The 16,870-nt window shown below is 38.1% G+C and overlaps 1 protein-coding gene across 10 annotated transcripts in view; it reads left to right on the forward strand.

Annotated features, from left to right (window-relative positions):
- Positions 1-16,870, forward strand: part of TANC1 (tetratricopeptide repeat, ankyrin repeat and coiled-coil containing 1) — an 86,561-nt gene that overhangs the window by 65,197 nt on the left and 4,494 nt on the right. For all 10 annotated transcript variants that reach the window (XM_061363812.1, XM_061363814.1, XM_061363815.1 and 7 more), the window contains 14 exons: positions 1,217-1,448; positions 2,671-2,837; positions 3,439-4,046; positions 4,484-4,592; positions 4,810-4,932; positions 5,970-6,206; positions 6,844-7,029; positions 8,393-8,471; positions 12,019-12,152; positions 12,821-12,944; positions 13,066-13,241; positions 14,419-14,551; positions 15,457-15,548; positions 16,610-16,756. In XM_061363812.1, coding sequence (XP_061219796.1) covers positions 1,217-1,448; positions 2,671-2,837; positions 3,439-4,046; positions 4,484-4,592; positions 4,810-4,932; positions 5,970-6,206; positions 6,844-7,029; positions 8,393-8,471; positions 12,019-12,152; positions 12,821-12,944; positions 13,066-13,241; positions 14,419-14,551; positions 15,457-15,548; positions 16,610-16,756 — 2,547 coding nt within the window. The remainder of the gene's footprint in view (positions 1-1,216; positions 1,449-2,670; positions 2,838-3,438; positions 4,047-4,483; positions 4,593-4,809; positions 4,933-5,969; positions 6,207-6,843; positions 7,030-8,392; positions 8,472-12,018; positions 12,153-12,820; positions 12,945-13,065; positions 13,242-14,418; positions 14,552-15,456; positions 15,549-16,609; positions 16,757-16,870) is intronic.

The raw sequence follows: 16,870 nt of genomic DNA on the forward strand, positions 1-16,870 counted from the left end.
TTTTCAGTATGTTAGAAGGACTCTAACATGAGGCAGACGGTTGCCTGGATGTGCTATTGGTCAGTGGTGAGAGAACAGGCAGTAACCTTGGACACTTCAAAAAGATGTGTACATTTCAAAAATGGTGAAATCAGCTACTGGCCTTTTCTACCTTTCAAGCTGTTCCTTGAATTCTGCTTGCTCTTAGAAAGAGTTAACATTAAAAATTTCACTTCTGTTTTATGTGTGTATGGGAGAGAAGGATTCTTTACTTCCAAAAAGGGCCATGTGTTCTCTACAGGTAGATACTCAGCGTACCTTCCAAAGGCAAAAATCTTGGGGAAAAAAAGATGATAAAATGTTTGGTCTGTGTATAATCCGTCTATATTCTATGGTACAGGTTGAGTCTGAATGTAATCTTTCTATTTTCCATGCTCTGAGAGTCTGAAGTAAGCAAAAGTTATTTTTGCATTAGGTTATTATGATAATTGTGGGGTTTTTTGACTAATTATTAAAAATTGTTGCTATATGAATTGCACGCTTTATGCCAATAGTTGTGAGAAAAACATGATGAGGTTATTGTTGCAGTTTTTAAGGTGATGTGCATTATTCAGAAATGATGTTACGACAGCACTGGAGTGCAGACCATTTACTGTGAACACCATGTTTTTCTTGGGGTTTGGTTCTTTTCAAAGAAATATGGCCTATGTTACATTTTAATTAACACACACATTTGTGGTAAGCAGAATAAAGCCAGTTGTCCTCTTACGCTATTTGCTACATGAGTACACCCTTAATAGCTGTCTGTCATTTACTTTTGCCTTAATGATGATCAAGTGATTCCTTGGGTCAATACGTTGTGTGACCCAGTGCTGTTAAATTATAGCTAATAGGTTGCTTAGTCAGCCTCAAGTTATTCTTCTTACAGTAGTTAGCTGTTTACTCACTGTATCCAAATCACATGAACTCAAATGACTATGTTTTGCTGCCAGAATCTGACATTTTGGTTTCGCTTCCTCTTTGAATACACTGCAAGGTCAAAATCCGTTCCATTACCTTCTTTTCTGTGTTTTTGATAGGGGCCATCTGAGACCACTTTGGAGTTGGATAATTATTCTAACCCAAAAAAGTATTCCGTAGCTGAAAGAGAAATTCACTTTTACAGTAATCAGACTAACTCATAACCAGTGTGTGTATTGAAGGGGTAATTCTTTCTTTTCTTTGTTAAATTCTGCAGGTTGTTGCTTATCACTACTGTCAAGCTGACAACACATACACGTGTCTTGTACCAGAATTCGTCCACAGTGTTGCAGCTTTACTTTGTCGTTCAAATCAACTAACAGCCTACAGAGATCTTCTAATAAAAGAACCTCACTTACAAAGCATGCTTAGCCTGAGATCGTGTGTCCAGGATCCAGCAGCAGCTTTTAAAAGGGGAGTGTTGGAACCACTTTCAAATCTCAGGAAAGGTAGGTTAAGCAGAAAGTGGAAACTGAATCTGAACTGCAGAAAAAGTGGAAAAAAAAGTAAGAATATGTATTTTGATGCCCTAAGAGAAATAAGTAAAGCAAAACACTCCTGGAGAAAGGGATTCCTTAATGGTGGTCATTGTAACAACAATGGGTAGCTTTTGAACAGTTGTTTGATGGGTTTTTTTAAATAAAATTCTATGAAACTTTAATATTAAAGATTATGGAAACTTTTTTTCCCCCCCAGAAAACTCAAGGATACCTTTGTACCCTGAAGTTAAGGTTGGCACATTTGCATTAAAGGATTTTGTTTTCAGATGCTTTTGAGTTTTGTCACACTTCTTTGTTTTGTAATTTTCTGCACCTAAACACCTGCAGAGTGGATGTGTTTTTTTGCTTGCTTTTAAAACTGATATGGCAGTTTTCCAAGACAGTGTGTAACAACATGATTTTTATATTCAAAAAAAAGCAAACTCCTTGAAAACAGCAGCAAGCTTCAGAGTATGTGCCAGCTTGAGCAGGTACTTGATATATGGCAAGATGGGGAGATTTGCTAATGTGCGAACAGAGCATGTGTCATTCTCATGAAAACTGGTTTGCAGTTCTTGAATTTTGTTGACAGTCAACAAAATTCCTGTGAAACCTTATGTTTACCCCCAGGATTTTCATCCTTATCAAGTGCTCAAAATGAATATTGCTAGTTTCTTGCGCTGTTGCAAAATAACGTCTTGTCAGAACTGGGAGTGTAAACCAATGCCTTATGATTTTTGCAAATTGTAAATTATTTTGTTTGTTTGGTAAGTCAAATAAAGGATAAGTTTTTAAGTAAATAGCTAATAATCAAAAGCAGTGTTAACTAATGGCTTAAATAACCTACATATGCCTTCTTCCCATATATGTGCATCTCTTCGGTTAACAGCCTTGTTTAATCTTTTAACTCTTTTTAAAATCAGCTGTGAAATAGATCCATAATAATAGTGCGGTAAAAAACACTATTGTGATTGCTTCTATTTATAGTCATTTTATGGCCGTGTTTGTTTTATATCTCTTAATGCTTATAGTTTCCTAAATAATGCTTGAATCCTTAAGACATATTGCTGCATATAAAGATAGGTTTTTATTTCTTGAATGCTCAAAATTTGGGGATTAAAAATGCATCACTTTTAATAATGTAGGAAAATCTGTATTCATCCTTTCCTTTTCTCTTATTTTCATATTTCAGAGCGGAAAATTCCTGAGGAGGACTACATAATTTTGATAGATGGTTTAAATGATGCTGAATTTCATAAACCTGATTATGGCGACACAGTTTCTTCATTTATCTCAAGCATAATCTGTAAGTTTCCTCCCTGGCTGAAGCTCATTGTGACCATAAGAACTAATTTCCAGGTAAATACACCTTTTAACTCTTCTCTTACTGTTAAAGACCAAGTGATCTTTCCCATTGGTGCAACTGCATTAATAGGAAGAATACTGAACCATAGAATACCAGGTTGGAAGGGACCTCAAGGATCATCTTGTCCTACCTTTCTTGGTAAAAACACAGTCTAGGCTAGATCTACCAGCACCCTGTACAGCTGAGTCTGTCCACCACTTCTCCAGGGATATTATTCCAGTGGCTGGTTTTATGGGAATTCAGAGTAAAGGCTCTTGGTTTGGTTTGTTTTTTTCCTCCCTTCTTTTGTTGTTGCTTGTTTATTTACAGTACAAAAGTGTGATATTGGAGGCCTCTTTTGTTTCGAATCACTTTCTTGAGTATGCCAGTAGAATTGATAATACAAGAAGTGGTGAAATCAGAGTAAGTTTGCTTTAGCAAAGCCATCACAGAGATACTGAATTTTTGTAATCTGTCTTGTGCTCATTAAGGAAGAGAAATATAGCAGAGATGTGTTGTTGAGTTGTTAGTGCTGAAATACTGTAATGCCTGTGTGTTGGGTTGGTTGCTTTGGTTTTTAATTTCCTTCTTTTTTTCTCCTTCTCCTCCTCATAGGAAGTAGTAAGTTCACTGCCCTTTATTGTAATATCCCTGGACAATTTTCCAGACAATAAAGAAATTCATGAGGACTTGAATGCCTATATTCAGTACAGAATTAATAACAGCCAGGAAATTATAAACAACATATCTTTAAATGGAAAAGCTGATGCAGCTATTATTGGGAAAGTGAGTAATCACCTGATCCTGAGAAGCCTGGGATCTTACCTCTATTTGAAACTCACTCTGGATCTTTTCCAAAAAGGTCACTTAGTAATCAAAAGTGCAAGCTACAAGGTTGTTCCAGTGTCTCTATCAGAGCTGTACTTACTTCAGTGCAATATGAAGTTTATGACAAACTCTGCTTTTGAGCGAGCCCTGCCAATATTAAATGTGGCACTGGCATCCCTACATCCCCTGACAGATGACCAGATTTTCCAAGCTATTAATGCAGGACAGATAAATGGTGAACAGCAGTGGGAAGACTTCAGCCAAAGGATGGAAGCCCTTTCATGTTTTCTGATAAAAAGACGTGACAAAACACGTATGTTCTGCCATCCTTCCTTCAGAGAATGGCTTGTTTGGAGAGCAGATGGTGAAAATACTGACTTCTTATGTGAGCCAAGGTAAATGAAACCTCCACTAAATGATGTTCAAAGAACTGCAGTTATCTTTTATGTAGTCGTTTGAATTACTAAATATACATTTTATCTCAAATTTCAGAAGGATTCAGATCCTGTAGAATTGTGTTTTATCTGTGTTACCTGCAGTGTACTGTGAGATGAAACAAGACAAAAGGAGAGCAGTTTACAAATCAGTGTCGAACCTGCATTGGTTCTGACATAGGCCCCTGGTGAGGTGACAGTAAAGAAATATTAGGAGTGTGTTTCAACTTTGAAATTTGCCTTTTTTCTCTTTGCATTATGTAAAAAATATTGTTTAGATGAAGTGGTGTGTTTCAGTAGTCTGACAAAGAAAGCTGAGCTATTATGACAGGCATACAGATGTGTTAAGATATTTACTGAAAGTATAAAAGCAGTTCTCTCTTAATCTTTTTTACTAGGAATGGACATGCTTTACTGGCTTTCATGTTTTCTCGACAAGAGGGAAAGTTAAACCGTCAACAAACTATGGAACTTGGTCATCATATACTTAAAGCGCACATTTTTAAGGTAAAGTTTACAGCTTAATAGGTTTTGTAACCTATTCGTATGAATGAGTCATAGAGGTTGTCCTCCATGTTGCTTTAATAATTTATTAGAAGCTTATATGAAGTACTTGGTAGTGCTAACAGACAAAATATTAACTTCCCTCTATGCTGGTGAGTTGTAGATTTGTATAGTATTTGTAATCCTATAGAGAGATTTCCTGTTATGTCTCTTCTGGTAGGGTCTCAGTAAAAGGACTGGAATTTCTTCCAGTCATCTCCAAGCCTTGTGGATTGGTTATAGCACTGATGGACTGTCTGCAGCCCTTGCTTCGCTTAGGAACATCTATACCCCCAACGTGAAGGTAAGATAATAAAGCACTTGTGTGCAATCAGTGCTTCAGCTGCTTCAGCAACATTGGTGGTGTAATTATCTTGGTGAATGCTGAGACTAACCCTTAGAGGAAAAAAGCCACCACTCTTTTTGTCTGTAACTGAACTCCTTTATAACCAGTCTTTGTGAACCTTTTGTTGAAGTCAAGTTTTCCTTGATAGTTTTGATGGAAAGAAGGGTTTGACCCTGATTTTGATGTAGCCAGTCTCCATAGTATAGATAAATGTGTGGATGCACTTTCAGGGGGTCAGATGTACCACCTGATTTGCTGGGCAGACTTCAGCCATGTTTTCTTGTAAGGGAGAGTATAAAGGGGAGGTACTGTGAGAGTGAAAGGATGCAAAATGTCAGAACTTTGCATTATTGTTTGAATCCCTGTATTATGGATAGGGAAATCTAAGTTGGTAAGTTGCAATTCTAGCCGATTGCTAAGCCTTTTGGTTGGAACTTTGTGCACACATGCACACACACACATATGCGTGCTCTGATAATTATTTTAGAATCACAAAATCATAGAATGGTTTGGGTTGGAAGGAACCTTAAAGACCATCCAGTTCCAGCCCTTCTGCCACAGGCAAGGACACATACCATTAGACCAGGTTGCTCAAAGCCCTGTCCAACCTGGCCTTGGAATGCCAGGGAAGGGGCAGCCACAGCTTCTCTGGGCAGAGAGATTGCTTTTTATGCAATCTGGTTCTCTGTTAATGGAGTCAGAGACATAAATCTGCAGAGTAGCAGCAAGTCACATGGATGAAATTGTCATGAGAGAGTAGTGAGTTTCAGGGAAGAGGTAAGTTTTCTATTAGAAGTACACACTAACAGACTAGTTATTTGCTAACGGACAATTTTAAACTTTCATATTGCTAGATATGTGATAAAGTCGATGTCTGCCAATAAAATCTCCCATCAGAATTGGGAAGTAATATACGAGTATTTGAATCAAGATGTCGAAGTTTCTTAATAAATTCAGACAAATCTGAATAAAAAGTTGTTTAAATTGAATTTTAGGTGAGCCGGCTGCTGATCTTGGCAGGAGCAAATGTGAATTACAGGACGGAAGTCTTAAATAATGCTCCAGTGCTGTGTGTTCAGTCACACCTTGGACATGAAGAAGTGGTCACTCTTTTACTAGAATTTGGAGCTGCTATTGATGGAACTTCAGAAAATGGGATGACAGCACTTAGTTATGCAGCTGCTGCAGGTCACATAAACATAGTTTCACTGCTGTGCAAAAAAGGTGCAAAGGTAAGCTCATGCACAAAATTGGCAATGTTTGCAGTCAAAAAAACCATGTAAAGACCAAAGAAAATTGTTGATTACATAAGTATATAATTAATTTGGGGCAGTGTATGGGGAAGAATATCTACACAGGCTTCTATGAAACATTTTTACATGCTACTCATGACAAGCCACTGGCCCCTCCATTCTGCCAGTTTTGGGTCCACCTCACTGTGTACTTACGTAAGTGTGTACTTCATCAGCTTGTCCATGACTGTTTTTTGAGAGACAGTTTCGAAATCTTACTACAGTTGAGGTAGGTAACATCCACAGGTCTACCCTCATCCACAAAGCCAGTCATCTAGCTGTACAAGGCTGACAGGTTGATTAAGCATGACTTCCCCTTAGAAAGCCCATGCTGACTACTCCAAATCACTTTTTTGTAGTTCATGTGTTTGGAAATTGTTTCAAAGATAGTTTTTCCATTGCCTTCCCAGCAGCTGAGGTGAGGCTGTTTGGCCTGTAATTCCCCAGATCTTCCTTCTTGCCCTTCTTGAAGATAGGAGTGACATTCACTCTCTTGTAGTGCTTGCGAGTTCTTCTCATGGCCTTTCACTTGACATTTTAACTTTGAACACCTTTTTTCCCTCCACCTACAATGCAGGCTGACTATGTAGACAAGAAGGGCCAGTGTGCTTTGGTCCATAGCGCACTGAGAGGGCATTGTGATATCCTTGAATACTTGCTCAATGTTGCTTGGATAGCTCCATGCCAAGAACAGAATTCATTAAGAAGAAGCCAGGCATTGCAACAAGCTCTAACAGCAGCTTCCAGTATGGGACACTGTCAGGTAGGTTGGTAATTCATACATGTCCAAATCTGTTCGAATTTATCAGAGTTGTATAACACTGCAGCTATTTTTGAAAGAGGTCTGGAGAGCAGAACTAATGAAACTTCTGGTATTTAAAGTAGTGTGCACTCTTGGCAGCAGTTGTAAATGCTGTAGTTAACTATCCAGTTATATTATTTGCTTCAGGATTTGTTTATATGTAATTTTCTGTGGTTTTTTTTCCTGTCTGTTCCTAACTGGTTTTCTGTTGTCCTAACTCTCTAGTGGTAATGATGATATTCTGTATCTGTGATCCACTCTAGCATGTTTCTACTTCAGGGTGATTTTTGGATTGTTTGGGGGGTTTTTCATATTGCATATTGCACATACTTGGACATGCTTAAATTTTTAACCTGGTGCACGTATCAGACTATAGACTTCAGCTTTCTTCAGCTTAATGTCACTTTAGACAGAAATTTGGGGGTGTATGTATGTATATGATGTGTTTGTCAACATTACAGTACTATTCAGTAAAATGAACACTGAAAGTAAGAAATACTTAAAATGGTTTAGATCATACAAGGTAATACAAGTATGTCTTCTGTTCACTGGAAAAATAAACCTGAACCTTGGTATAAAAGTAATTGGTAAATAAAGATACTTGAGTAAAGATCACACTAGGCTGATGGGACTTCCCGTGTATGTATGTGATGTGCCAAAAGTAGAAACTTAAAATCTCTTCAGTAAAACCATTTCAGTATTAAATTCTTTTAAATCTATTCTTTAATTGCCATAAGATCTGATCTTGATTCAAATATAAAAATGCCTATGTGCAATTAATTTCTTGCATAATATATAAGCCATCACTGTCTCACAATATAAATTGGAGGATTCTGAACTATGATTAACTTGAATTAATTGATAATTCCTTCACTCGTAAAAGTTGCTATCCATGACTCAAAGGAAAGAAGTCAACTGCTGAATATCAGCAAAATAGGTCACATTAATCATAAATAGTTACTCTTGCCTGAAAATGTCCATCTTTCCCTGGTTTTAGGAGTGGGATGCTTTATTTTTATTTTTGGCACTGTTTGCCTTGGTTGTTGTGGTGTATGTAGGTCACACAGGAGCTCATTAAATCATAATAATGCAAAGCATCCCAAACTAGTTCACAGAAGGGTGCTGGGCTTTTTTTTTAAACTACGTTCAGTAACAGTCATCTTCAGGTCATACTAAAAATCATACGGAGCTTGCCTTGATGGCTTATGAACAATATCTGTTCATTTTCTTCGATTCGTGTGCATTGTTTTAAATCTTCTATCCTTTGTTATGTCTTGCAAGTGATAGTTTAGTGACTCACATCTCTGCTAACTGATTTTGACAGGTGGTTTGTTACATCTTGACAATTGAAAAGGATCATGGAATAGACATCAATGACACTGATGCCTTGTGGGGAGAAACAGGTATTTTCTTTCTTATGTTTTCCCTAGTTAGAGTTAAAAATAAGAGATTCTGATTTTTTGAACTTAATTCTCTGTGGTAGAAGTTGTGGGAAATACCAGTTTTAATAATAAAATCCAGTGTGTAAGTGTAGAGTTTTTAACTTAATAAATCCACTCCTCTCATGTATGGGAAAGAAGAGTTATTTTGTATTAAAATTACTGAAAATTAGTGACTTCCTAATTAAACTGGAAATTATATGTGGAAATACAGTGCTTCGAGCTGCAATGTACATTTCTTAGGATTATCTGAGAATTTTTTAATTATTATTTTTTTGTTAAATCTCATTTGTTTGCAAGAAATGCGAGGCACTTGACTCATTTATTCGAACGAGGCCGTGGATGAAAAGGCATCCCTCTGTGTGGAAATGCCAAATCTTTTTTTAAAGACAGGCTGTAAGCTGTGCAGCCTGCAGCTGGAAGGTTTCCTGGTTTACCGTATGAGTAGTATCTCGAATTCATTTTAAAAAGCTGAGATAGCACAAGCAGGTGTGAAAACCATCTCTTTTAATTATTGTCAGTAACCTCTTCACATACCGGAGAAGCAAACATTCTTAATTCCTGTGCGTATACGGAACTGTTGCTGCAAATACAGTGAATGCCAAACCCCATACATCTCTTTCCAAATTAATTTTCCTTTAATACTTCTTGACAGTATTTTGTATTTAAGTTCTTAATGTATTGGATATCTTTGCTAATGAAGTAAGTACTTCCTTATGCAGTGTGAAGGTGGCAAAGGTCTTTGTCCAGGTAACTATGAGAAGTTCCCAGCGACATTTTTTTGCTCTCCGAAATAGAGTAGTAAGTTTGGGGCAAGAAAAACATGTGGAGTGAGTCACGGTAGTTACAGGATTACCATTACACGGAATAGTCAGTTAGTGAATGTACAAAATTTATGTGGAAAGAATTCTAATTTATATGCTGCTGGCATCTGCACAGTTTTGCATGTGTGGGTGAAGTACGTTTGCATTGTACTGAATGGTTCTTTGCAGCCTATTTTGCAAATGGGAGTATGATGTGAAACTGGATAATGGTAAAATTAGAAGGATGAGGCAGATAGAGTGAGGAACAGTTTTGTGAGCAGCTGTTTTAAAAAAGAAAAATCCATCACACATTGAAATAGCAGAGAACAAACTTCAAGATCATTCCTTTTCATGTAGTGACATGTTCCAGAACAGCTTGTTTCTGTTCATATATTTGTACTGCTGTTACCTGCTTGAATCCTGAGTTGGTTCTGCTCATCGTGGAGGCTGTTTCAATAGCATTTTATACTGTGAGTCTTTGGAGGGAAAGACAGCTAGAGATCATCATTGCCATTCCCAGTATTTTAGCCCATTAACGGTGCTGAAGGCCACATTTGTATGAAATACAGGTCTAAGGCAAATTAAACAGCAAATTCGAGCAGATAAAAAAAGTCATGTAATAGATGAAGTGTGAGCGTGTTCAGTGGAAGACTTCTAAGTGTGTTATGTGCATTTCCCTAGTTTACCCTTTTCAAAATCCACATTAATCTCAGTTGCAAAAAAATAATCTTAGGTTAAAGACGTCTCTGAGATATTTTCCAGCCTCATGTGTTCTATAGAGATTAGCTAAATTTGAGCATAATTTACTGTCTAGTAAAAACGATAGAAAATAGCATCTCAACTTCCACAGAGTACCATTAGGCAGATCAGTCATATTTGGAGTAGAATAGATGGAATTCCTGAGCAGAGTTTAGCGCTGATGTTAAAGCTAACTGGAGGAGTTGTGTAGTCATCTTATGCCTAGGTTAGCTATAGGGAGTTACATTGTTGCTGTAATGTTGGTTACACTGTGAGCTAAAATGCTGCTACTGACAGTAAAAAATTGTGAAGTTTTTCAATGAGATAATTTGTTTTCCCTTTGATGTTGGTATCTGTAGGAGTTTCCAGTTGTTCAGATCAAAACAGTTGATGTAAACGTAACAGCAAAATACCAGTTGGTAAAGAGTGAACGGGTTAGATATTGTAGTTCTAAACAAAGGAATGTGCTGCTTCCTGCAGTGTTTGTAATTTCATTCACTTGCAGTATTTGTAGCAACTGGAAAAAAACTATCATGTTTGGAAATGCTGAAGAAAGACTAACACGACATTCACCATTTGACCGACTTCTTATGGGAAACTCTGTGGTATTAGGATTTAGAAAACAGAGGGGCAGGTCCTTTGCTGATGGTTGCAGAAGTCAGTGCGTGAACCCATTTTGTAAACAATGTTAACATTACTGATGATGCTTTAGCACAACAACAAAAAAAGCCACTTTAATTTCAAGCTCCATTTAAAACACACAATAAGTTGATGGGAAAAGGGGAAAAAATCATGGTGGGGAATATACTTTTATTTTCAGCCTGCAGTGAGTGTCACAATGAAAAGGTGTATGATAAGCTTTAGGAGAAGGTGGCAAATTGTTTAAATGTGCAGCCTTACAGCAACACTTAAGCATTACGGTACTGAGTCCCACAGTATTAGTGTTGAATGCATGGAAGCCTGCTTTCTCATAAGCCACATATTGTGAACACAGATGTGCAGTAATTTGTATCTTATGAATGTCTAAAGATCAAAACAGGGGTTTTAATCCTGTGCTATGTGGACATATTTGCAGCTACACTGTGTTGAGCTGTTCTGTCTCCAGTGTGTGTAGGTGTGTATATGCAGTTGTGATACTCTGGTGTTTCCAGACAGGGCGGAAAAAGTATCTGCTCCTAGTAGTATCTGTTTTTAAAAGCTGCAGAGTTACTGCATTTGAGGTAGAGGTCAAGAGCACTCGCTTCTGACAACATACACTGTTCTGTTCAAAGAAGGATTTTTAAGGTGATTAGAATGTTGATGTCTCTTGTGTATGGGAAAATGTACAGAAATCCCCTGAAGTCTAGAGCAAGGGTTAACACGCAGGAATTAGAACTATTAATTCGTAACCTACTGTGGTTTTCACCATGAAAACCAGGGAAAACAGCCTTAACTAGTGCAGAATGAAGCTAAAGCTAAATCGTCCAAGACACAGACTTTCTGCAGGGATCTACATATCTGATGTTTTGTACTAAATCACAGCTAGGGATCAGGTAAAACATACTTCCTGAAACTTGAGTTACAGTCCCTTTGCTGGATCCCAGAGCTGCTTCCATCTTCACCTTTAGGAGGGGCCAGATGGAAAGAAATGAAACTTTCTTGCCTTGAACAAAATGATTAATGAAAAAGAAAGTAGAACAGACAGGTGGGTTTATCCAAAATGTTCATAAAGATTCCTTTAAAGCTACAGTCTCTGCACATGATATGGCTCTTATCTTTGAGAATCATCCCATATCCGCCCCCCCCCCCGTGGTTTATTGACTTAATCTGATTCTGACTAACTCACTTGAGGCTAGAAACAGTTTATGGCAATACTACAGAGCAGCAGAGTTGAAAAGATTGGGGCTTCAGTCACACTCACGTAATGTGCATTTGTTAAAAAATGTGGTAAAACAGGAAAGAGATGATGTTGATGAAAATGCTTTTTTTAGCTCTGACAGCTGCTGCAGGAAGAGGGAAACTGGAAGTCTGCGAATTACTTCTTGAACGTGGAGCTGTTGTGACGAGAGCTAACAGGAGGGGGATTCCGCCACTTTTCTGTGCTGTGCGGCAGGGGCACTGGCAGGTCTGACACATCTTTGTGAACTAAATGGATTCCTTTGGGAAGCTGTCCTCGATTTCCCTCCCCATCTTTAGTCCTGTTATAAGTTAGTGTAGATTTTCTAATACGTGTTTGCATCAACACCAAGGGAATGTGTTCAGAAGTTCACTTTTAAAGTTATTTAAAATGACAGAGAATGGTAAATAAAGAAGCTGTGGCTGCCCCATCCCTGGCAGTGTTCAACGGTAGGCTGATGAACGGGGCTTTGAGCAACCTGGTCTAGTGTAAGCTGTCCCTGCCCATGACAGGGGGTTGGAACAGCGTGATTTTTAAGGTCACTTCCAGCTCAAACCAGTCTGTGATTTTATACAGAGGATTAAAAAGTATATCAGCTGTATGACAATCTTTTTTATAATGTACTTGAAAAATAATACATGGGAGCTAAAAATATTTCCTAGACCAAGAAGAGGCAATTTCACATCCTCCATACTGCTTCTCTATTAATGGAGAGAGAACCTTAAGAGTCAGGAGCCTTCCTCATGCTGGCCATTCCTGTCTGGAGAAGGCTCTGAATTGCAAACAGATTTCTCAGTGGTGGCTATAAATAACACCTTAGTCCTCTTCTTTAAAAGTTCATTCTCTTAAGGATAAAATTTGTCAATTTATTTTTAAATTGCTGTTTTCTGTTTCAGATTGCTAAACTTCTAGTGGAGCATGGGTCTGATGTGAATTTAAGTGACAAGCAAGGCCGAACTCCACTTATGGTGGCTTCTTGTGAAGGACACTTGAGCACTGTGGAATTTCTGCTTTCCGAAGGTAGGAAGTAAATAGTGGTTCAAGGCTGCACAGCTGTACCAGAGACTGCATCTCTATGAGTTGAGTAGTTTTGCTGATTAAACAGGACATCTTCATAACAAACATCATTTTCATTTTATAGGTGCAACTATTTCCTCTCTGGACAAAGAAGGACTGACAGCTTTGAGCTGGGCATGTCTGAAAGGCCACAGGGAAGTGGTTCAGTATTTAGTTGAGAAAGGTGCAACAACTGATCAGACAGACAAAAACGGACGAACGCCCCTAGACCTGGCAGCTTTTTATGGAGATGCTGATATTGTGAGTAGAACTAACAGCAGGAAAACAGCTTCTGTTAAAATGTTCATAATACAGACCAAAGCTCAGAAGAAGGATTGCCAACAAACCAGGAAGGAAATATGAGGAAGTAGCAAAGATGCTTACACTGCTAGCAACTGGACTGCAGTGCAAGCATTTTCTCAGTGAGGCTTTGGTACAGGGGTAGTGGTAATAGAAGTCCAGCATTATCCCGTTATGTTTTACCGTCTGCTGTTGTACGTGAGTCTTTTAAATCTCAGTCAAAAGGAGCATTTACAATTTCTGCTTTGGATGAACTGGAATTAAAAAAAGAAGAAAAAGGAGCTTTTTTGGGCATGAAAGGAAAATACCTTTTTTTATTTTTTCAGGCTCTGAAAAGCCATCTAGGTGACCTGGCAGGGTCAGCTGGGTGCCTTCATGGAAAAGAGACTCAAAATGAGAGGTGTAGGAAGAATAATATTGCCAGAATAGATGAAATGCAGAAAGATTTTGCTTCTCCATCATAAGGCATCATTAGTTGCCTTTGATAGGTATTTTTCATGCTTGCCGTGACTGGGAAAGAACTGTTAGAAATGCTGATGCTTTTCATCTTGCAAAGATGGCACTGAGCACATCTCAGTGTTACTGTCAGCCTGATATGTGAAACTACAAGGCCTGGGGTGAAAATTCACTTCTCAATTTGTTTCACAGGTCATTTCAGAAATAGGACAACAACTGAAGTTCCTTTTCCAGTCCTGTACCTTTCTCACATACTAACTTCTTCCTCTGTAGTGAATGTTAAAATGCAAAAATTTAAGGTGAATTTAAGGCATTTTAGGTGAAGTTTTTCTGAATCTGAAATGGACCATGACTGTAGCTGAGATCAAAAGGATACAATAAGGTTAAAGTTTGTATCTTTGAAATTACAGACTTGTTTTTTGAGGTGTTTGTCCTTACACTTCAAAACTTGGTAACAGTTAGTGTTACACTGCCCTTGAAGCTAAAGCCACAGGGCCTGCACTGCTGCTCTGTTCTCACTGTGTTTGTTACACTTGGGCTTGAGTTGCTGCCCCTGCCTGTTGGCACGCAGACCATAACCAAAGGAGGGAATGGAGGGATTAGGTGGTAGCTTAACTATCCCACTGTTCTGCCTCTCATACCAGAAATAATGTTACAAGGCCTGTCTTGTTTCTTGTCACAGGTGCAGTATTTGGTAGATAAAGGAGCAATGATTGAGCACATAGATCACAGCGGCATGCGGCCACTGGACAGAGCTATTGGATGTCGTAACACAGCTGTAGTGGTTATGCTGCTGAGAAAAGGAGCTAAACTAGGTTAGTAAAACTGGCCTGTACTCAAGCAACTCAGTATCTGCTTTGCTAGAATTACTGTTGTTTCTGTAGAGTAAATAAATAAATCTGGAAGTGCACACTAGATTTTTGCAGGTTGTATGGTTTGCAGATGCCCGCACGACAGAAATCTGTCTCTTAAAGGCAGACACTAAAGACTTATTTCAGAAGTGAAGAAATGAAAGTATTGTGTTCTTTTCTTTGATGTGTTGATGAAGAGGTTTGGAGGAGACAGTCTTTACATGGTTACTCTATCATGATAAACAAGGAAATGATCATTGTACCATTAGTGATACTTAATTCTAGGAATTATTTAGAGTAAGAAGTTTTACATTTAAATAACTTTTTTAATAGATTATAGAACTGCAAAGAGTGGTTAAAATTGTACATCCAAATGATGTACAATCTGTAGGCAAATAGCTGGTGCAGATGTGTACATAGAATCAGAATCATAGAATAGTTAGGGTTGGAAAGGACCTTAAGATCATCTAGTTCCAACCCCCCTGCCATGGGAAGGGGTAATTCTTGAATCTGTAGTGCTTCTAACTCATTTATTATTGTTTGGGTACTACAGATGATCAAGTACAGATCCTTACTTAGGTCTGGACTTTACTGTGACTTTTATACTGACATGTTCTCCTTAATACCAAGGATGGAATGAATCAGACCATTTAATACCTGGCTCTCTATCTATGTGTGGCACCAGGGCAGGTATGGATATATACCTGTCTATCTTAAATACATGTGTGCACAGTACTACTACTACTATTACGAATAGTTCTATGCAGGTGGAATATCTACTGAAGTAGGATTAGGCTTTCTAGGTTCAATAGGTACCAGAAACACAGTTGCTTCCCTTTTGTCAGAGATCCTTAAAATTTAACTTGCAGGAAATGCAGCATGGGCAATGGCCACCTCCAAACCCGATATTCTGCTTATTCTGCTGCAGAAACTGATGGAAGAAGGAAATATACTGTACAAAGTAGGTAGATTTTTTTAAATTATTTTTATTTTCTACCAGCAGAACATTATAATTTCTGTCTGAATGTGGATTAAAGGTCATTATACCTCCTTTATGTTCAAACAAGATGTGTACTTGCACATCCTTTTATGTTGGGAATGAGGCCAACAAATCTCGAGAACCCTGGGAAGGAATCACTGAGGAGGAGAAAAACTCCTGTGTAAATGAAATAAGTAACTGAAAATTTCAAGGTGGATAAGTACATTTTCTTTCTTTTGAGCAAGTCAGTCTGAACATTTGCAGCAGTCACTTGCTGCTTAAGAGCAACTCAGAATATAAGGTGCTCGTTTGAAAGTGCCTTGTTGAATTAAGTGACATTTAGGCGTGTCCTTTTCTTCAGCATAATGTTCTTTTGTGTGCTGTTTAAGTATATATTGAGGTGACAGCTCTTTTGATATGTTCTTTTTACTAGTGGTGATACATTGCTTAGAAGAGTAACTGGCATTATTTGGTAAACTGAGACATCTTCTTTACTAGTGGTGAATGGCTTTATAGAAGCATCATTCAAAGTCTGTTCTAGCTACCTGTAACTTGTAGGATCTTTCATAAGTGCCGTCAGATATCTGCCACCTTATCTGATCTCTTTTTTCTGTATCAAATGGCTTTGCATAGTAAAGAAAGACCCTTCAGGCCTTGCTGTCATGAATTAGATTCTCCCAAAACCTAGGCCTTAGAGTTATAATCAGTTACCTCATCAGGGTACTGGACTGCTCTCTTTAAATAAGTAAATAATTAATTGTACTTGATTTTTTCTCGTACAAGTAGTATGTGTTAATGCAGTATATCCTGCTGAAATACCATTAAGGGTATGAGTTTAGAAACAAACACAGACTTCAGTTAACATCAAAGTTCTCACCTGTTGTCTGTGTGCAAGTCATACTGTATATGTTTATTTAAATGTGGTGCTGTGTTTTTTACTTGAAGAGCACCTCTTGGTACATGTCAAGTATCAGTGTGCTTTTCTGCAACAGTATTGCGACATTCAGAGTTCCTGAAAAGCTGCTTGTTTCCTACCTTTGTAGAAAGGCAAGATGAAAGAAGCAGCACAGCGCTATCAGTATGCCTTGAGGAAGTTTCCGAGGGAAGGATTTGGAGAAGAAATGAAAGCATTCAATGAGCTGAGAGTTTCATTATACCTAAATTTATCACGATGTCGCCGGAAAACAAATGTAAGCTCTTACTGTTCATCTGTTGCCTCTCCGGCATAGGGAACCTTGGACTTCTGCTCTACTCCATTACTGAGTTTGTACCTGGGACATTTATTTCTGCTATTTTAGAATTCT

The sequence above is a fragment of the Neopsephotus bourkii genome, unplaced genomic scaffold (assembly GCF_033783945.1).
Source record: "Neopsephotus bourkii isolate Nb327-2 ecotype Australia unplaced genomic scaffold, CSIRO-AGI_Nbou_v1 NB_1181, whole genome shotgun sequence".
Classification (NCBI taxonomy): Eukaryota; Metazoa; Chordata; class Aves; order Psittaciformes; family Psittacidae; genus Neopsephotus; species Neopsephotus bourkii.